Below are 21,547 nucleotides of genomic sequence, written 5' to 3'. Positions count from 1 at the left end.
ATTTAATAAGTATAAAGCTACCATTTATTAGGTTTCATACTTTTTAATGTACAAAATGTACAAAAACTTCTGAAAAGTAGATTATGTTAACTAATGGTATGTGGAATATGTGCATACTTAGAGACAACACGTAATCCAGTAGATCTGAAAGAACAGCTCTTGTTGCCAGAGAACTCAACAGGTAGCACAGCCAAATAGCAATCCTGGTTGAAAAAAGGCTGGCAAATGAAGGCTAGCTTATTTAAGTAAGATCTGGATATACACTTTTCCGGAGTGGCTGCAGTGAAAGGGAACATCATGAAGCTGCTGTAGGTTTTGCAATCAAAACTAATATAATAAATAAGTTCACATGCCTTCTAAAGGAGTGAATGACATTCATGAAAATGTGATTGCCACTTGCAGGAAAATGCCATGCTACCATCATCAGTGTCTATGCTTCTACCATAACAAACCCTGATGAGGTCAAAGATAAATTTTATGAAGATCTGGAGACACTTATTATCAAAGGAAGACAAACTTATAATGTGTTGGTCTACATAATTTCCTTTGTCTAGGTGTTCCAGATGTCTTGCCTTCTGTGGCCTGGTAGTCAAGAATATCTTGCCTTCTGTGGCCTTGAGGTCTAGATCATTTCCCTCATATTGGTTGTCCAGGAGTCTCATTTTCCGTGTCCTGCTGGTCTAGATCATTTCTTGTGTCTTGTCATACAGGTGTCTTGTCTTCTGTGGCCTCATGTTCTAGATAATTTCTTGTGTCTTGGTTTTCCAAATGTCTTGCCTCCTGTGGCCAGGTGGTCCAGATGTCTCGTCTTCCATGTCCACATGGTCTCAATCATTTCCCATGTCTTGGTGGTCCAGATGTCTTGACTTCCATGGCCTGGTGCTCCAGATGTCTTGTCTTCAGTGGCCTGCTGGTCTAGATCATTTCTTTTGTGTTGGTCATCCAAATGTCTCATCTTCCATGGCCTTGTGGTCTAGATAATTTCTTATGTCTTGGTGTTATGCTTTCCATGGCTTGGTGAACCTGATGTCTTGCCTTTTGTGGCCTGGTGGTCCACATGACTCGCCTTTGTGGCCTCGTGGTCTAGATCATTTCCCATGTCTTGGTGTTCAAGATGTCTCACCTTCCGTGGCTTCGTGGTCTAGATCATTTCCGGCATCGTGGCATTCCAGATGTCTTCCTTTCCATGGCTTGATGGTCCAGATGTCTTGACTTCCATGAATCTGTGGCTACGGATTCACCTGTATGAACCAAAGTGACTGACTGACTCGTGCACACTAGGCCACGGATTCACCCGTATGAAGTAGTGATTCACTGACTCCATGAACACTAGGCAACAGATGGTGGTCCTGATGTCTCTCCTTCCATGGCCTGGTGGTCAAGATGTCTTGCCTTCCATGGTCTCGTGATCTAGATCATTTCCCGCATATTGGCATTCCAGATGTCTCGCTTTCCATGAATCCGTGGCCACAGATTCACCTGTATGAACCAAAATGACTGACTGACTCGTGAAAACAAGGCCATGGTTTTACCCATATGAACTAGTGATTCACTGATTCGTGGACACTAGGCTACGCATCCCCTGGTATGAACCAAAGTGACTGATTGACTTGTGAACACTAGGCAATAGATTCCCTGGTGTGAACTAAAGTGACTGACTGACTCATGCACATTCATTGAGTCATGCATACTAGGCTGTGGATCCACCTGTATGAATCAAAGTAACTGACTGACTCGTGAACACTAGGCCATGGATCCACCGGTGTGGTGGTCTCTTCTTTTTTATAATATAATGGTTCTCTGCAAGTAAGTTTCTTGGGGAGGTTTTCTGGAGGCAGCCTTAGTTTCAGTTCAGATCAATAATCACCTCAAATGCAGCCAGGTGTTAAAGTAGTTCTTTATTGTTTCTTCCAAAATAGCCCAGTTAGCTTTCTTTGGTTCTGAGAACTCTTGTTGCTAGCTTCAGCCTCTCTCTGAATCTTGGTTCTGCCCTACTGCAGATTAGCTTCTCAATCTCCCAAACTGAACTCTCACTCTGTCAAGAAGTGTCTTCTGGCTCTAGCTCAACTCTGACTCCTGGCTTCTTCTGAACTGACTCACTTCACTAACTCAGCTCCTTTTTATGCTCTTTTAAGGTGTGAACTCAAAGGTTGATCCCTCCTGCAAGACTGGGATTATGGGAGGTGTGACTTCACAAAGTTACAAAGTTAACTGTGTATCTCCTGTACTTGTGAACTCCAATGTGTGAGCCAATGTGTGAATTCTCAAAGGTGTAAACTCAAGCATTATTTCTATCAATACTAGTGATTTAACATCTTGTAAGGATTTGCTCTAATGTGTGAACCAATAAGCATTGTATCAATTCTACTGAGTTAACACTAGGATTCTAACACACTGGTATGAACCAAAGTGACTCCCTGACTCATGCACACTAGGCCATGGATCCACCGGTATGAAAAAAGTGACTGACTGACTCGTGAACACTAGGCCTTGGATTCACCAGTATGAACCAAAGTGGCTGCTTGACTTGTACACACTAGGCTATGGATTCACCTGTATGAACCAAAGTGACTCACTGACTCGTGCACACTAGGTCACGGATTCATTTGTATAAATCAAAGTGACTGACATACTTGTGAACACTAGGCCATGGATTCATCCATAAGAACTAGTTATTCACTGACTTGTGTACATTAAGACGATCATTTGCCTTTAGGTGAATCTGTGGCTTCATGGTCTAGAGCATATTCAGCATCTTGGTGTTCCAGATGTCTTGCCTTCCATGGCCTCATGGTCTAGATCATTTCACGCATCTTGGTGTTCCAGATTACCCACCTTCCATGGCTTGGTAAATCTGATGTCTCACCTTATAAGGTGGCCTGGTGATCCATGTCTCACCTTCAATGGCCTTGTGGTCTAGATGATTTCCCATGTCTTGGTGGTCCAGATGTCTTGTGTACTATGGCCTGTGGTCCAGATGTCTCATCTTTCATGGCCTTATGATCTGGATGTCTCGTTTTCCGTGGCCTTGTGGTCTAGATCATTTCCGGCATCTTGGTGATCCAAATGTCTCTTTTTCTGTGGCCTGGTGGTCAACACATCTCGCCTTCTGTGGCCTCATTATCTAGATTATTATCTGCATCTTGGCATTCCAGATGTCTTGCCTTCCATGGCCTTGAGGTCCAGATGTCTCGCTTTCCATGAATCTGTGGCCATAGATTCACCTGTATGAACTAAAGTGGCTGTTTGACTTGTGCACACTACGCCAAGCATCCACCAATATGAATCAAAGTGATTGCCTGACTTGTGCACACTAGGTCACGGAACCACCTGTATGAACGAGTGATTCACTGACTCGTGAACACAAGGCCATGGATTCACTAGTGTGACCAAAGTGGCTGCCTGATTCATGCTCACTAGACGATGGATACATCTGTATGAAGTAAAGTGACTGACTGACTCATGCACACTAGGCCACAGATTCACCTATATGAACGAAAGTGACTGCCTGAGTTGTGCACACTAGGCCACGGATCCACTAGTATCAACCAAAGTGGCTGCCTGAGTTGTGCACAGTAGGCCATGGATCCACCTGTATGAACCAAAGTGACTGACTGACTCATGCACATTCACTGACTCGTGCACATTAGCCCGCAGATATACTTGTATGAACCAAAGTGACTGACTGACTTGTGCACACTAGGCCATAGATTCACCCTTATGAACTAATGATTCACTGACTCGTGAACACAAGGCCACTGATCTACCCGTATGAACCAAAGTGGCTGCCTGGCTTGTGCACACTAGTCCATGGATTCACCTGCATGAACCAAAATAACTAACTGACTTGTGCACACTAGACTATGGTTTCACCCATATGAGCTAGTGATTCACTGACTTGTATACACCAAGACAATCATTCACCATCAGGTGAATCTGTGGCCTCATGGTCTAGAGCATTTTCTGTGTCTTGGTGTTCCAGATGTTTTGCCTTCCATGGCCTTGTGATCTAGATCATTTCCTGCCTCTTGGTGTTCCAGATCACCCACGCCAAGAAAGGCCTGGTGACCCCCATATCTCACCTTCTGTGGCCTGGTGGTCCAGATGTTTCATCTTCTGTCGCCTTGTGGTCTAGATCATTTCCCGCATGTTGGCCTGGTGACCCCGATGTTTTGCCTTCTGTGTCCTGGTGATCCAAATGCCTCCGTGGCCTTGTAGTCTAGATCATTTCCTGCATCTTGGTCTAGATGTCTTGCCTTTTGTGGCCTGGTGGTCCAGATGTCTCATCTTCTGTGGCCTCATCATCTGAATATCTCGCCTTCTGTGGTCTGGTGGTTTGAATGTCTTGCCTTTTGTGGCCTAGTGGTCTAGATAATTTCTTATGTCTTGGTGTTCCAGATTTCTCTTCTTCCATGGTTTTGTGGTCTACATCATTTCCTGAGTCTTGGTAGTCCATGTGTCTTGCCTTCTGTGGCCTCATGGTCTGGATATCTCGCCTTTCATGGCCTGGTGGTCTAGATCTCTTCCCGTGTCTTGTTGGTTCATGTGTCTCACCTTCTGTGGGCTTGTGGTCTAGATCATTTCCTGGGTCTTGGTGTTCCAGATGTCTTGCCTTCCTTGGCTTGGTGGTCCAGATATCTCCTCTTCCATGGCCTCGTGGTCTAGATCATTTCTTATGTCTTTTTTTTTTTATCCTCAATCTATTTTCCAGGTAAAAATTTTTCCCAGTGACATATTTTTCATGTACTTTATTTTTTCCCCTATTATTTTGACTTAATTTCTACTTCTTCAGTAAAGTTTTGAACTTCTTTTACCATTAAATTTACCATTACCATTTACAATTCTGATTTTAAGATAGTTATTTTCTTAAATTTTTTTCTGCATCTTTTACCAATCTGTTAATTCTCTTTTCATAGCTCTTGTTTTTTCCTCATTTCCCCCTATTTCTCTTATTTGATATTTAAGATTTTTTTTGGCTCTTAAACACCCCTCCCCTTGTCTTTTAAACTCTTTTTAGGAATACTTGTTGAGCTTATGTCCAACCTGCATTTTCTTTGAGGCTTTGCTTGTAAATATTTTCAAGTTATTGTCTTCTGATTTTGTGTCTTGGATTTCCTTGTCACCACAGTAGATTTTTATGGTCATGTTTTTTTGTTCTTCTTGTTTGCTAATTTTCTTGCCTATATCTTAATTTTAGGCTTTATATTAGAATTGGACCCTGTTCATTTCTGTGGAGAATGACTGATCCGAGCTTCTCATTCTGAAGGCCAGAAGGTTTTTGGAATTTCAAAGATGGTGTTATCTCGGAAGAGGTATGATTACTCCTCTTCTAGTCAGTACTATGGTTTTTATCTACATAGGACCGCTATTCCTTTCTAACACAATTGTTGCTCTTTTTCCTTAGAACTGCACCTCAGTATTGGATAATATGGTATGAAACTGCCAAATAATACCCAATCCTATGCTAGTTCACAGTGCCCTGGAGTCTCTTTCAAACCAGGTGTTTAGTCCCCTTACTTTCTCTATGCATTGGACATAATCAGTGCTCCTGTTGCTTTTGCTATAGCTGCCATTTCTAAGATCCACATCTAGCAGTTCTTTTGATGTACCCTGAGGTCTATACTTCCAGCAAGTCCTCACCCCATTGTTCCCAGACCTATGTTCTTAAGCTGCCCTGAACTAAAATAATAATTCAGTATGACTTTTTGTTAGCTCTATTGCTCAAAATTAGATTTGGTGTTCTCTATGATCATTTTGTAGGAGAGATTACAGAGGAAGTTTGGCAGTTGTGATCTTTCATTCTGATATCTTGACTTTGCCCCTGAATCAGTGTTTTTATAAGATTAAACTTTAGAATGGGAAGGTATATGAAAGTGAAAGGTAAGGAAAAAGATAGAAGGCAACATGTGGGGTGCCTTAATGAAATAAATGGTAAAAATCTATGGAAATTAATTTAAGTCTCTTGGGAAGAAAAAATTCTACTGAACAGAATGTGACATGCAAAAAGGAGAGATTGAAACAGTGGGAAAAGAATGGAGACAAATTTCTATTCAGTGCTATGAAATGGTCCCATTAAAAGAGTACTCCCATAGGGAGAAAGAAATTCTATAATGGGAGAGGGGATCTTCATAATGAGTAAAATTTATAGATCTTTAATGTTTAGGATGATTACTACACCAAAAAGGCTATGGTGCCTCTATAGATAGCATCTTTATGGTTCTTGAAAGTAACTGACATCTAAGAAGTTGGGAGGGTATGAAGATATGATGGCAAATGGCAAATAAAATGTTCAAAAGGAGTAGGGGATATGGTGAGGAAAGACATAATGGGATAGTAGGAAAATTCCTCCTTGTGGCAATACTTCTGTCATCTCTGCTTCCTTAGAAATTGATTCTTCTAAATTGAAATTATTTCTAGCCATATGAAAAGATACTCCAAGTCATTATTAATCAGAGAAATGCAAATTAAGACAATCCTGAGATACCACTACACATCTGAAAGATAATGTTGGAAGGGATGTGGGAAAACAGGGACACTAATACATTGTTGGTGGAATTGTGAATACATCCAACCATTCTGGAGAGCAATTTGGAACTATGCTCAAAAAGTTATCAAACTGTGCACACTCTTTGATCCAGCAGTGTTTCTAGGGCTTCTATCCCAAAGAGATCTTAAAGAAGGGAAAGGGACCTGTATGTGCAAGAATGTTTGTGGCAGCCCTCTTTGTAGTTGCCAGAAAGTGGAAACTGAGTAAATGCCCATCAGTTTTGAGAATGGCTGAATAAATTGTGGTATATGAATATTATGGAATATTATTGTTCGGTAAGAAATGACCAGCAGGATGACTTCAGAAAGGCCGGGAGAGACTTAAACGAAATGATGCTGAGTGAAATGAGCAGGACCAGGAGATCATTATATACTACAACAACAATACTATATGATGATCAATTCTGATGGACCTGGCTATCTTCAGCAATGAGATGAACCAAATCAGTTCCAATGGAACAGTAATGAACTGAACCAGCTACACCCAGAGAAGGAACTCTGGGAGATGACTAAGAACCATTACATAGAATTCCCAAATCCCTATATTTTTGCCCTCCTACATTTTTGATTTCCTTCACAGGCTAATTGTACAATATTTCAGAGTCTGATTCTTTTTGCACAGCAAAATAACGATTTGGACATATATACTTATTTTGTATTTAATTTATACTTTAACATATTTAACATGTATTGGTCATCCTGCCATCTAGGGGAGGGGGTGCGGGGAAGGAGGGGAAAAATTGGAACAAAAGGTTTGTCAAGTGTCAATGCTGTAACATTACCCATTCATATAACTTGTAAATAAAAAGCTATTAAAAATTTAAAAAAAAGAAATTGATTCTTCTAAGAGTGAGACACAAGAGCATAAAAGAGAAAGGGCAAAATCTAAAGGGCAATAACAAAGATTGTTTAGAAGAGGGAATTCAAAAATCAATACTTCATAAGCTTTAATTACAGAAAGAAAACATTGATAAAGTTATCAATATGTTTAAGGATCCTGAATAAAAGAATAAAAGTTTAGAATTAATATTATAGCTACCAAGATAATTAATGAAAGAATGTAGAAAAGAAATCTTTTTTAGAAAAAAGGTATAGCAAATGAAATAAACAAAACAAAACAAAACAAAAAAAACAACAAAGGTATTTGGGAGAATGGAAAAGAAGGAGGAATTTGCTTGCCTGAGAAAAAAGTGAAGAGTTAAATAACTAATTAAAAGAAACAGAAATGTGTAATTTAAAGAAAACTACAAAAATAGGAAAAGAGGAACAAATAGATTGGAATGATGAACCTAGGAGAGAAGAGAAAAAGAGTCTGTGCAACTAGAGTTGCTTTAAAGTGATTATTTAAGATTATTATCCAATATGATGGAAGTCTAAACATTTTCTCCAATTCTCATAATCTCTCAAATCTCTCCAAAATCATAATTATGTACAAGAGATAAAGAGATTTCATTTGTCTCCATGGTCTAAGACTGAGATGTGAAATGTACCTCTGGAGGGCAGCATTACCTACAATACTCTTCAGTTTAAACAACATTCAAAGTAGATTAAAATGCAAAATCAAATGAGAAGATTTGAGGGCATGATGTTCTAAGTTAATGTACCTCCCACAGGGATCCTTATGCATAGCTTAGGGGTCCTCCTTTCTATTTGAGTTTGGCACCCCTATCTAAAACAAGAACTTAAGTTAACAATCTTATTTGTTATGAAACAAATTTGCTATAAACAATTTTGTTACAAACAAACAAACCAAACACTCCCCCACCCCACTAATTCCTAATACCTACTGTTCTCATTCTGCATTCCTTTATTTGCTTTTGATAGAGCTTCTCAAGCCCTTCATAGATTTGTAGCAAAACTGAATTCTTCCCAAATTTTCCCCTCACTGCCTCCCCCACTTCTATGTTTCACAATCCCAGGCACAAAGAAAAGCAAATTCCCCATGATTGGGATGGCAGCGTGTCATTGAAAATAATTGAATCATTGCAGAAAACAATGTTAACTCCAAAACCATAGCAACAACCACAAACAATAACTGAATTCTTTCTCTAAAATTACACAAAGAGACAAAGGAGAAACTTAAGTCAAAGAGTAGAAACCATGTTGAAGGAACAGGGCTGAAATACCATTGAATAAATGTTACAGTACTCCACTGACAGGTGGAGCAATGTTTTAGGGGGATTTACACTGCAGAATGACAAGATCCATGAAAGAGCAAAGAGGAGGAAGAAGACAGAGGGGAATATATGATATACCCTAATCAAGATAATGGTAAGAAATTAAGGCACAATTATTCATTTGGTCTCTTGGGAAGAAAGACTATAGGAAAATAGATGAAGAGACAAAGGAAGGGACTGGAATAGTGGGAAAAGAAAGGGGGCAAATCTCTTTTCAATTGTGGAAATGGATTCCATTGAAGATCATTCCCAAGGGTTAAGAGAGATATTTTGAAATTGGAGATAGGAACCTTACATCAAAAATAACCAGCCTGGAATTGTTACTTAGAGAAACCATTCATTTAGTTTAAATGAAGTAGAAAAAGAATTTCTAAGTGAAAAAAGTAATAAAAATGTTTGAAAGTAGATTAAGTTAAAAGAACTGAATATGAAAAATATGTACTATTTTTATAGAAGAAAGACTCCTAACTCAGAAAAATTAATTTTAGAGACAAATGAAGAAAAAGCAAATCTCACTTTCAAAGCTTGAAATGTGAATGGACTAAAGAATCCAATAAAACAAAAACAATTTCTTGCTTCCAAGAAAACATCTTTAAAAAAGACATACATAGAATAAAAATGTCAGGTTAGAATAAAATTTGCTCTGCATCAAGTGAATTGAAAAAAGCAGGCAATGTAACCATGGATATATAGCCAGATAAAGCAAAAATAAACATTCATAACATCAAAAGAGATAAGCACAGAAATTATACTATTCTGAAAGAATCATAGACAACAATTCAATATCAAATAAAACTTATATGTTCCAAATTCCTTTGAATCTAATTGCAAAGGAAGTTAACTGAATTATTAAAATATGTGGACTATAATGTGATAACAGCAGGAGATTTTATTATCCCTTTCCTGGTTTTGGACAGATTTAACAGAAAGATTTATATCTTCTTCTAAATGGGACTGCTAAAAATAAATGTTTTTTGGCTCCATGTGAAACTATTACAAACACTGACTATGTATTACAAATGGAAATATTTCACCTGGATTCAAGTATAATTGATCTTTTGGAGTATGCTTCGATTGCCTCTAGGTATTCTAGGGTTTCCTTCTAAGATGGTGAATGTAGCTTCCTTTGGCTGCATAACAGCAATAGGGTATGTCTTTAAAATTGTTCAAGACTGAGACTCTCTTTCTTTCTGCCTTGTGCTTTTTCCTGAGCTCTATCTACAGGGTGAATCCTGCAGTTCTGTGGTCAAAATGCCGTGAATTGAATCAATAAGAGGGGAAGGACATCCTTTCCCTTCTTTTATCCTAGTTCAAAGAGATGGGTGTGACAGTATTTGCTTCTATTTTGTGTTTTTTATCCTCAGTTTTAGGCACTTTACTATTCTTACCAGACTGGGAATTTAAGATTTGAGCCATCAAAACTTTACAACCAAGATTAAAGGTCAGATGATGTAGCCTGTCATCCTAATCCATAAATTCTGAGAAGGTAAGGTGCCTGAGAATGGAGCCTATAGGAAAATTTGGATTTGGAATTGGGACTATGTTCTATAGAAACTGAGTTAAGTTATGAACCTAATCTCCTTTCCCACTCCAGAGACAGAAGTGATACAAGGGTAATGCCTCTCACATGTAAGTTTGTATATTTATGATTATGCTTAGTCTGATATATAAGAAAGCAGAAATAGTAAACATACATTAAAGAACATACTTCAGTAAAAATAGAAATAAATTCACAGAGTACAAACAGACACTGACCCAAATAGAGACTTTGCAATAAAATTCTAAATAATGACTGGGTCCATAGAAATAATGAATAAATATTTGAAATTAAATAGTAGTGATGAGAGAGCACATCAAAACTGCTGGGAAGCAATAAAAGCAGTGCTCAAGGGGAAAAAAAAAACTTTGTCTCTAAAAATAATGATTAACAAAATAGAAATGTTAGAGGATTAATGAAATGTTTATAAATTCAAAAATTAGAAAACCAATAAATAAAAAATAACATCAATTAAAAAAGAGGAGATGCTGAAAACTAAAGAAGAAGTAAGCTGGAGACAAAAAAAATTCTAGAAAATTAAAAAAAAAACTAAAATATAGTTTGTTGAAGAGACTAATAAAATTGACAAGCATTTAATGTATTTAGTTAAAAAGAAGACAAAATCAAATCAATAAAGTAAAATAACAACAAATCCAGAAGAAATAGAAAAATTATTAGAACTTCCCAGTTATATGCTACTGAGAACTCAAAAGAAATAGAGGAATACCTTCCAACATATAAAATGCCAAAACTTGCAGATCACTTATTAATTTAACTAATCCAATCTCAAAAAAAGAAATAATCCTAGTTCTAATAGCATTACTAAAAACAATACCAACAAAATCTTAAAAACAAATAAACAAAAAACTGTGGTCCAGATGGACACAATCAAAATTTTAAAAGACAATCAATACTAATACTATAGAAATTATTTTGTAAAAAATAAATTGAGCAAGGAAGCACTCTACCAATACTCCTTTAATAAGACAAAGTTCTAACACCTAAACCAAGGAAGGAAAAAACAAAGGAATAAAACTACAAACCAACATTATTAATGAATATTGATTAAAAATATAAATAAAATTGATATTTATTTACGAATTTTTTTTATGATCAAGTTGAATTTACACCAAAAAGACAAGACTGGGTGAACATTAGGAAAGTAATCAATATAGGCACATTAAAGAAAAAAATATCCAAATCCACATTTATCTTAATAAATGAAGAAATAGTCTTTCATAAATCACAACATTCAAAAATTGTAGGCACAGAGGGATTTTTTGGGAGAGTATAATAAAATATATCTACCTAAAACCAGAAGTAAGCATCTTTTGTGATATGTATAGATTGGAAACTTTCCCAATAAAGGATAAACCCTTTGTCCAGGATTATTTTATTTTTTGTTTTGTAAATGCTGGCAATGGCAGTTAGACAAGAGAAATAAATTAAAGGCATAAATATAGTCAAAGCAAAAAAGCAGTATTTGCTGATGACCTAAAGGTTTACTTAGAAAATTCTAGGTAATCAGCAATGACAGCAAGTGAAACAATAGCTTCAGCCAAGTGTCAAGTCACAAAATAAATCCACAAATAACAATAGCATTTTGGTGTAATGACAATGCCAAGGGGTCATATAGGAAGGGAAACCCCATTCCCAATAACTACAAAAAACTTAAAATTTTTGAGGATCAAGCTAACATTACACACAAAATACTCATATACATTAAATTACAGAGTTTTCTTTATAGAAATAAAGAAAACTTAAATAGATGGGTGAATACTCAGTGCTAGGAAACTAGAAACATTTAGTAAAGAATTTAGTTAAGAACTTTCTATTTCATAAAAATTGCTTGGAAAACTGGAAAACAATCTGGCAAGAATTAAACTTTGACCATCATCTTATACCATATTCTACAATAAATTTGAAGTGGACATTTAACTTGAATTTTAAAGATTGTTCCATAAAAAATTAGAAGAGAAGTGGATAATGTACCTCTTACTGCTATAGGTAAAAAATGGATTCTTGTTACAAAAAGGGAATCAATTACAAAGAGTAAAATAGATAATTCTTACTATATGAAATCGAAAAGCTTCTACAGAAATAAATTGAATAAATCTGGGTTAAGATGAGGAATGATCGCTATTATCAAAAAAAAAAAAAGAAAATAGAAATCATACTTTAAGAAATTGTACAACTTCTTTTCTAGATTTTTTCAAACAAAAGGGTAAAGCATAAATCAAAGGAATTCACTGTTCACTTCCTGAAAGAAGTCAAAGTGAAAACTTCTACAAATATTATAATTCTCAGATCAAAGAAAAAATAATATAGAAAGAAACAATTCAAGTACCAAGTGCCCATAGTCAGGATCACACAAAATATAGCAGTTAATAAATTAAAAAAGTAGAAAACTTGTAATATGACATGCCAGAAGTAAAGGGTCAAAGTTTACTACCAAGAATAAATTATAAATTTATCCTTCTTAGATTGAGATATATTTAACAAAGAATAAATTAAAGAATCTGAATAGAATTTAAGAAAAGTTAGATTTGATAGAGTCTGGAGAATATTGAATAAAAATAGAAAAAGAGTATATTTATTTTTTGGCTGCCATAGCACCTTCACAAAATGACCAGTTATTATGACCTAACTACCTCACAAACAAATGCTGAACATCAGAAAGATTAATGTATCTTTTGTAAATCATAATGCTATGAAATTTACATTAAATAAGCAGCCTTTGAAGCATATATTAAAAATGAATTAGAACTACATAGCAGAGAACAAAAGAAAAGCTAGAAGGATTTCTTTCAGAAATCATAGAAAAACTGGTTTGCTTTGAAAACAATGTGTAGGATTTATTACATAAGTTTTCAGGAAATGGAAATTTGTTGTTTTATATTTAATCCCCTTGTGTTCTGCTATGTATATGAAAATGTTCTTTTTTCTTTTCTCATTTTGTGTTTAAGAGGAATAAAATTTTTTTAATGAAAAAATATGAGAAGTTGTTGAATAGGATAAATATTTTTATTGCATTTGTTAGCTAAGTACAAAGACAAATAATATATATAACTATCTGGGGTATCCATTGCCTCCTCAGGCAACTTATTCTACTTTTGAATGGTTAGCATTGTTAGAAAGATTTCCTTAAATCCAGCTAAAATCTGCTTTCCTCCGATGCCTATTGTTCCAAATTCAATCCTCTGTGGACAAGTAAATACAATTTGTCTAATTCTTTTCCCAGACCACATCCCTTCAAGTACATGAAGTCTTGTCTCCTATTCTCATAAGTCTCGTCTTTGGACTACACATGGCCATTCTTTTAATTGATCCTGGTATTACACCTCGTTACTGTCTTGGCAGCTTTCTTCTGGATATACTCCAGCCATAGGTAGCACCTAGGAGTGTGCAGTTGCACACTCTAATCTAGATGATATTTGACCAGGGCATGACAGAACATTAATACATTAATATTGTTTCTCTCTCTCTCCATATATGTGTGTGTGTGTGTGTGTGTGTGTGTGTGTATCTCCACACATACACACACATTTATATGTACATACATATTATTCCCTTAACTGAATGGAAGCAATTTGAGAACAGGGACTAAAATTGGTTTTGTTTAGTGGTTAGTATAGTGGGAATTTAATTGATGTTTATTAATAAGTATGTCGCAGAAAAATTATCAACAGATAATTGATCACTAGTCAAAAAGTTATGTTTGCAAGCAAAAATATGGTTTCTTAGGAAAACATAAATGAAGTTATTACTGAATGATTTGAAAATAAAATGATATATTAAGCCTCTATTCTCCAAGAAGTTAAACATATATTATTTAGTTTCTCTGAAAATTTCTCTTTGACTGGCAAAATTGCCCAACTGCTAGACTGCCATATTTCATGTAACCATCAACATCAGTACAAACAACCTATCAGGGTGATGGGGCCAAACCTAGGAGACCTGAACTTTGGCTTTTTCACTAGTTGCTAGCTAAGCTATTTATGTCTTTTGTGTCTACATTTCCTTATCTATCAAATGGGGATCATTATAGGTAATTTGTTGACTTCACAAGACTATGATGAAAGTGTTAGAAATTAAGAGCCCTTTCTAATTGAGAGAAGGAGACCCTTGTTCAAAGTGGAATGAATAAAAATTGGCATCCAAACCCAATTTTCTGATACTCGCTTTGTCTTTTTTTTTTTTTTTAACCTACATTATGGAGACAGGACTAAAGGAAGGTCTTCAATGCACATGAAAACCTTTACAAAATGTGCCAGAAAAAATGAGGGGGTGGGACAAGGTGGGGTTGGATCGAAGCCACAGATTTTCTCTTTGTTGCTTAAAGAATCTTTGAACTACTTCCTAATCTGATAACCATCTCCTTCCTAACAATAAATGCATCAATTATTAGAACTCATGGAGGATGCAGAAACTCAAAAAATTACGTCTAATTGATTATTTGGATGGACTTTAATGAGTAGTCTTTCAGAATGCAGAAAAGCATAGAGCTTCCAAAAATAATAATAATATGCTGTTTCACCTTTTCCTTACCCCCCATTGCCCTATTGCAGAACTTACTGGAACATTGTGCAAAAAAGATAGCAGTTTTCAATGCCACATTGATCTCAGGATATATATTTAGAGAGAAACAGATGAGGAGAGAAGTGCATTCTAACTAGCTTCACTGAGTGAGGGACTGAAAATAAGGACCTGTGGAAGCCTGCAAAGATGAAGATCCTTTTCCTTACCATAGTACTAAGCCTATTCTCTATTCTCCAAGCTCAGGAGACATCACCTACTGAAAGATTTGGGGTAAGACTTCACTGGGAGATCCTGTGGATTAGAAGGAAGAATGTATGCTACTAAAAGGCCATCATTTCAAAACTGAAGCCCCACTGGGCTCTTTTTAATTTGAGTTTTTAGCTCTGTAACCTCCTAATCCTGTAATATACTGCAATTTTGGTGCTATAGATGCCATTAGAAAATCTTGGACTGAGTCTATAAAGGAAAGTCAATGCAGGAAGTAGATTTACTCTGCCCAGAATGAACTGAAAATGGGAGCTATGATTCAGTTAATTTTATCCTTGCTAATGGACTTTCAGACCAAATTATGTTCCTGAGTGGAGTTGGGTTTCTTCAAAGATTCAGTTCAGTTTTGGGGCTCAGTGCCAAATATCTGCTTCAATTAAGGCCATTTCAAAACTGGGTCAGCTTGAAAGGGTTTGGGTACTCAAGGCCAATCCATTTTAATTTAATGAGTTTTTCCTACAAAACTGTACTTTCTGTATGTCCATGGTCCATGGTGGTCTCTGGGTAACAGACTCATGCATGATTTTTACTTCACAACCAGTATTCTGTTCAGAGATGGGGATGATTAGGGAGATGTTTGTTAAGGAATCTGGTCCCATTACTCCCTCATTATTCCTTTTTCAAGTTCTAACTGCATATCACAATTTCCTCTAGGGTACATATGTTGTGAAGGCTATTGTGGCAGACATTGCAAGGGAGAAGCCTAAGGACATGTCACCCTTGACCATCACTAATCTTGATAATGGTAATCTGGAGGTCAAATTTACCTTCAAGTAAGTGGACTGTCCAGAATGATCCTATCATTTTGCTTCATCTTTTATCTCTCCAATTTTAGGGCCATAGCTAGGGCTTATCCATTCAATTTCCTCTGAATATCTAATCTAATCTGACTATACATAGTATATTAAACTGAGTTATGGCTTGGTTTAGAGGCTCAAAAGCTTTAGGTTAAGGTTGGAGTTAGAGTTTATATGTTCACATACATATATCTGTGTGTGTGTGTGTATATATATATATATATATATATATTTATACATATACATATACAAACATATATGTCTATGAAGTTTAGGCTTACTTTCTCAGCAATGGGTGTACTGTGTACAATATACTTCCTGATTAATTTTCTTATCTACTGTTTAATTGTTAATCCCTTAATGATCTCAGGCATCCTCTAAACTTTTTTTATTCTCCTGTGAGGAATGTAGTTCATGACATTATATATTACAAGTAGCTCATATCATGCATTTCTCTTCATTTTCTTTGGGGTCACTTGGATTGGGATTCCTTAGAGATCATGCTGTTCCATGAGCTCCAGTTCTATAGATTAACTCAGAGAATATTGAATATTCAGATTATGAATTAGAATAATCAGATCACAGGCTGTAATGCTAATCTGCTTCTGGATATTCTCCTATGTTTTCCACATTGAAAATTAGGTCAGGAGTGAAGGAATCAAATCATCTTTCCTAATTTTGATGACATATAAACTTCTTTTCCTCTTGTCTCCAGCAAAACCATTCATGCTTGTTCTGTTTTTCAGTGAGCATGGCAAGTGCAAAGAGATCAAGAAGACATTAGAGAAAACAAACAATCCTAAACTATTTTCTGTGGGTAAGTGAATCAAACATATCATGTTAAAGGAATCCCATAAAGGACATCTGACCTGCATAGAGTTAGTCAATCAGATCCAAAGATTGGAATTTGAAACTGTCCTCTAGTTTGAAGCCAAAAGTTGTGTTGTCTTGACAATATCTAGTGAATTTGCATGTTTTTTCCCCCATAGCATGGACTGGGTTGATGAGGGGATTTGTCTGTGTGCTGAAATGACTGAATAAAACCTTGGGTGTGAAAGGCTAAGATAGCAAAGTCAGATTAGAGAGCTGATCTCATGATTTGATTTGGGAAATCACAAGCATGCTTCTTTAATTTCTTTCCTACCATTAGATACTTCATTGAGGTAAAAGTATTATCTTGAATACTATTTTCCGGATTCATAAGTCATCTAGGAAAAATGTATAGCACAATAGGGTTCATTAACACTTTAATATGATGACTCTTCACAATGTTTGTTGTGGACAAGGGAAAGACATACTCAGATGGGGCATTGCAGCAGTTATTTCTTGTGATTGGGGGATTACAGGACTGTAGAGAATAGACATATGCAAAAACTAAATGATTTGCATCCTTTTTTTCCCCTGAGGCAGTTGGGTTAAGTGACTCTCCCAGGGTCACACAACTAGGAAGTGTTAAGTGTCTGAGACCAGATTTGAACTAAGATACTCCTGACTTCAGGGCTGGTGCTCTATTCACTTCTCCACCTAGCTGCCCTACATCACTTTTTTTTTTAAATGGATTTTTCCATTTATATATTGGGAAGAATGAGCCTGACTCATTCCCAGAGCCAACAACCTTGACATCATCCTAGTGCTGCCTTCATCCAACAAGCATTTGTTAATCAATTCTAGTGTTTAGAGCATTGTGGTATTCATTGAGAAAGGACAAAATTCACTTTCAATATGATTTTTGCCAAAGGCAGAGACACAGACATTCATTTATTCTTGCTTTCTTTGTAACTTTGAACCTGACTTATTATTTCTTTAGTATCAGGAACTTCCAGTAGGGAAGCTCTTTTTATCAAGAGAGATCATAACCTGCTCTGCAAGTTATATTGTTTGAGAGTTGTTTGAGGGTATTGGGAATTTAAATGATTTGCTCAGGGTAATTTTGTCAGAAGGAAGACTTGAACTCAAGACCAACTAACTCCAAATTTGTTTTTCTGTTCACTACAGCATACTACTCAAATAGAAATAATTAATTATTTTCTTGGCCTCAGTTTCTATATCTGTAAAATTATGGGTTAAACTTTTTGTTAAAGTGTCTTGAAACTCTTAATGCTTTAGTCCTGGACTTCTTTAATATACAATATTACATGATAGGTGTATTAAAAAGGTTCCATATCAGATCCAAGGGGAAGTTGTCCTGTCAAGGGATCACCCAAGTCTTTTTCATGATTTTTTTGAATGCTGCTGACTATAAGGTATGAGTGAGGTCCTTAGAGACCTTAAGGATTAAGGTCACTAAAGGCATATCTCCCCTCAGTCTCCTCAGAAGGCAAGCACCAAGTCCTTATAGAAGAAACATCTGTGAGGGATCACTGGATTATTCTCTGTGAAGTCGAATTGCATGGAAAACACATAAAAGTAGCCAAACTTGTGGGTAAGTAATATGAAATTCTGTAAATCCCTTCGAAAGAAGTGTGTTAAGATGTGGAGCAGCTGTTAGAATCTGCTCACCTGGATTCCTCCTACTTTTCAGGCATTCCAAGATTTTGCATCTCTACAAGTGTCAAGAAGGGATCCATTTAGATACAAGATAAAGCCCAATATAATGGCCAGTGGATCCATGAAATTCCTCAAAATTTTTGCTATCTTTAAGTTTGATGGCAACACAGGAATTGCTTACCAAACACATTCTCAGGCTGCAGATATCGACTAAACTGATCTTTAATGAGCAAAATCTTGCTTTGAACAAAGCAGCAAGAGGAAGAAAACAGTGTTCTTCATACTTTATTTCTTTTTTCTATCACATATATGGGGACTCAGGGACATTAGGACTATTTTGTTTTAGTGCACAGTTAAGAGATTTTAGATGAATTTTTCTGTGGAGAAATAGGATTGGGAAATGATTAATATGGGGGAGAAGGGCATTTGTTGGCAGAGGATAAGAGGATTGAATGGCTCAACCACCCTTAGTTCTCTCATTTCTCTTCATGTAGGTAATTAAGAAGCAAAACCCAAGGACTAGGGAAGGATTGAATTAGAACATACTGTTATTCATTCTTACCTCTTTCTGCAGGTCCAAGCACAGAAGAGAACCCCCAAGCCTTTGCGGACTACAAGAAGTTTGTTAACATTAAAGGATTTAATGAAGAAAAAATCAACTTTCCCATACAAGCTGGTAATAAGAATGGAATTGATCCCATTTTCCTATGTCCTGTTCCTTTATCCCCTGAATTTTAATCTCCTTCTTTCCCCGTTTTTTTTTTTTTGTTTTTGTTTTTTTGTTTTTGTTATTCCCTTCTCTTAGAAGCTATTATACACTAACTTCTTAGGAAATCTTGTATAATTGTTTGAATTCCATGGTAGGAAGTGATTTTGGCAAGTCTACTCACATATGTCTTTGTTTCTACAGAGGCTTGCACCCCAGAACAGGCTTAAGGTAAGTACTATTTAAAGACTTCTAGAAAATCTTCCAGAATAATCTAAAATCCTACACTTCATCTGGCATTTAAGCATCTATTTGGTTCAGTTCAACTATGGGAAGGTGAATTCCCAAATCGTGTCAGAGGGATTACCTTTTTTTTTTTTTTTTTTTTTTTTTTTTTTTTTAACTTATTTCAAATAGATTTCAGGTTCCTTAGTATCTTGTCTTCCTGAACATAAGAAATGTTTTTGTACATTAGAAAATGTCTTGCTAGACACTTCATTTTGAGGCTACTGCCTCTCTTTTGATTCTTAGTAGAAGAAGAGAACAATGCTAAAATGCATTCCCTTAAAATGCTCCTTTGTTCAATCCAAGGAACTCATTACTGACTTTCCCTTTGATGTTTTCTAGGAGAAGATGGTTCCCTTCAACCTCAGAATCACTGCTATCCAGAAAATCCCAGTTATAGCTTCAAATCAGTCTGTTCCTTGTGTCCAACTGCTGCATACACTTCTCCCTTTAGTCCTTAACCTTTTCCCTCAATTTTTACTATTTTCTTCCAATGCAAAATAAATAAATATATAAAGCATTTATTTTTGGTTTAATCTCTCTTTTTTTTTTTTTGAGATATTCTTGGGATCAATGAATTTTAAGTGGGTGACAACTAGATCAGATACACTTGATTGGGAATCTGGATCTTGAATTTCCAAAGCATGAGAGGAATTCATATCTTCTTTAAAATGCAGTCAAACATTTCTTATGTATAATACTCAAATAGTTGGCTGAAAAATGAAGAGTAATTCATCTTCTCTTCATAATATTAAGCATATCATTAATTATTGCAGCTGATTTTATATTTCATGGCCCCAAAGTTGAGCACTTGAAACCCTTAGTAATGGCAGATCAGCTAAGTTTCACAATAGATTTATAAGCATAATTATCCCAAATAATAAGCTACCCAAATCAGGAGGATATGTTTCTTCCTTACCTCCCTATTTCAATTTCTTCTTCATTGCTCTCTAGGAGAGCTCCTAATAGCATTCCATTCTCATTCTCAACTGAATTTTATTTTGTTTTTCATGCTGTTTTCCCCTGGGAATTCACTGCATTGTTCATTCTTGCCCAAAAATTGCTGGTTTTCTATTTTTAGCAACTCTTCCTCCCCTCTCCCTATCAATAACATGTCTTGCTTTTCTTTGACTCAGCTCAATTTTTAATAAACAGAGCATTTCACTTACAGTCTCCATTTTCTTATGGCTTTTTAAAATGCTCATTCTTCTTGTATTCTCTGAAGCTTTTACATTGTTGATCACCTTCTTCTCCTGGGTTTTCCTCCTACTTCCTAACTGTTGCTTCTCAGTCTTCTTTGCTATATCTTCAACAATATCACATCACTTAGCTTGAGTATTCTTAAAGGTTCTCTTCTAGTTTATGTTCTTTTTTTAGTTTTATATTACTTCTCTTGGTGAAATCATAGTTCCCATAGTTTTGATTATTTGTATCCAGGATTGTGAGCCTGCATGACTGGGAGAATTGTAGCACCCTGTTCTCAGCCCCCAGGCAAGGAGACAGGCTGTGAAGGAGTTAATAATTTGGACTTTATCCCTGGCTCATGGTGATTACTCAGCTGAAATGAAGGCTGGTCCAAAGACCTCCAGAAAGCTAACCAGAACATTACAACTTTCTAGTTGTGCAACTCTGGGCAAGTCACTTAAGCCCAATTGCCTCACCAAAAACAAAACTGAAGAAAGGGTATCTATTCATGTGGTATAGGAGTGAAGAAGAAAGGAGTTAAGATGGAGAGAAAGATTGTGGGCCAGGCACTGAACTCATTGAGGAGTGTTTCTTGAGGAAAATGTTTTGTGGATTCTTAGATAATAACTAATGCAAGATTGAATGGTAAACATGGATTGGATGAACTGCAAAGGAGATGAGGTTACAGCATGGTAGAGGAAGAGGGAGATCCTTGAAGTAGCAATAAGAAACAAAGATTATTCCAACTCTCCCATCTGAATTAGTGAGTCAGGGGCTATGAGCAAAAAAGTAAATGGTGCTGCTATTGTATCATTGCCTTTCCTAAGTTGTTTTTATTCTATAAATTATTCTTCTGAATCCTTTCATATCCTAGCATTATTTCATACAATTCTTTCCAGATTCCCCCAAACTGTCACTTTCATCTGGTGCTCAAAGGAAGGGTGTTTTTCCTTTTCTGTCAGGAGGCAAGGAGATCACCTGATGAAACGGTGTTCTCTCTCCTTATCCCAAAGGTGGGAAA

At 36.2% G+C, this 21,547-nt stretch overlaps 1 protein-coding gene across 1 annotated transcript; it reads left to right on the top strand.

Moving 5' to 3' along the window:
- Nucleotides 1-14,868: 14,868 nt before the first annotated feature.
- LOC100931539 (late lactation protein B) lies at nt 14,869-19,865 on the top strand. The gene is made up of 7 exons (XM_003759116.3): nt 14,869-15,069; nt 15,721-15,839; nt 16,610-16,680; nt 18,169-18,285; nt 18,925-19,026; nt 19,261-19,287; nt 19,684-19,865. Exons 1-6 carry the CDS (start codon nt 14,986-14,988, stop codon nt 19,284-19,286), a joined length of 519 nt encoding a protein of 172 aa, XP_003759164.2. The 5' UTR covers nt 14,869-14,985; the 3' UTR covers nt 19,287; nt 19,684-19,865.
- The last annotated feature ends 1,682 nt before the right edge of the window (nt 19,866-21,547 follow it).

This window comes from Sarcophilus harrisii, chromosome 2 (genome assembly GCF_902635505.1).
Source record: "Sarcophilus harrisii chromosome 2, mSarHar1.11, whole genome shotgun sequence".
NCBI classification, from domain to species: Eukaryota; Metazoa; Chordata; class Mammalia; order Dasyuromorphia; family Dasyuridae; genus Sarcophilus; species Sarcophilus harrisii.
This window is presented reverse-complemented; position numbering and strand designations above follow the sequence as displayed.

Excerpts from the sequence above, each read along its gene's own strand:
- LOC100931539 (XM_003759116.3), top strand. The coding sequence starts at position 14,986 with ATGAAGATCCTTTTCCTTACCATAGTACTAAGCCTATTCTCTATTCTC. Across the intron at positions 16,681-18,168 it reads TCCTAAACTATTTTCTGTGG|TCTCCTCAGAAGGCAAGCAC; the intron begins GTAAGTGAATCA and ends ATCTCCCCTCAG. Across the intron at positions 18,286-18,924 it reads AAAAGTAGCCAAACTTGTGG|GTCCAAGCACAGAAGAGAAC; the intron begins GTAAGTAATATG and ends CTCTTTCTGCAG.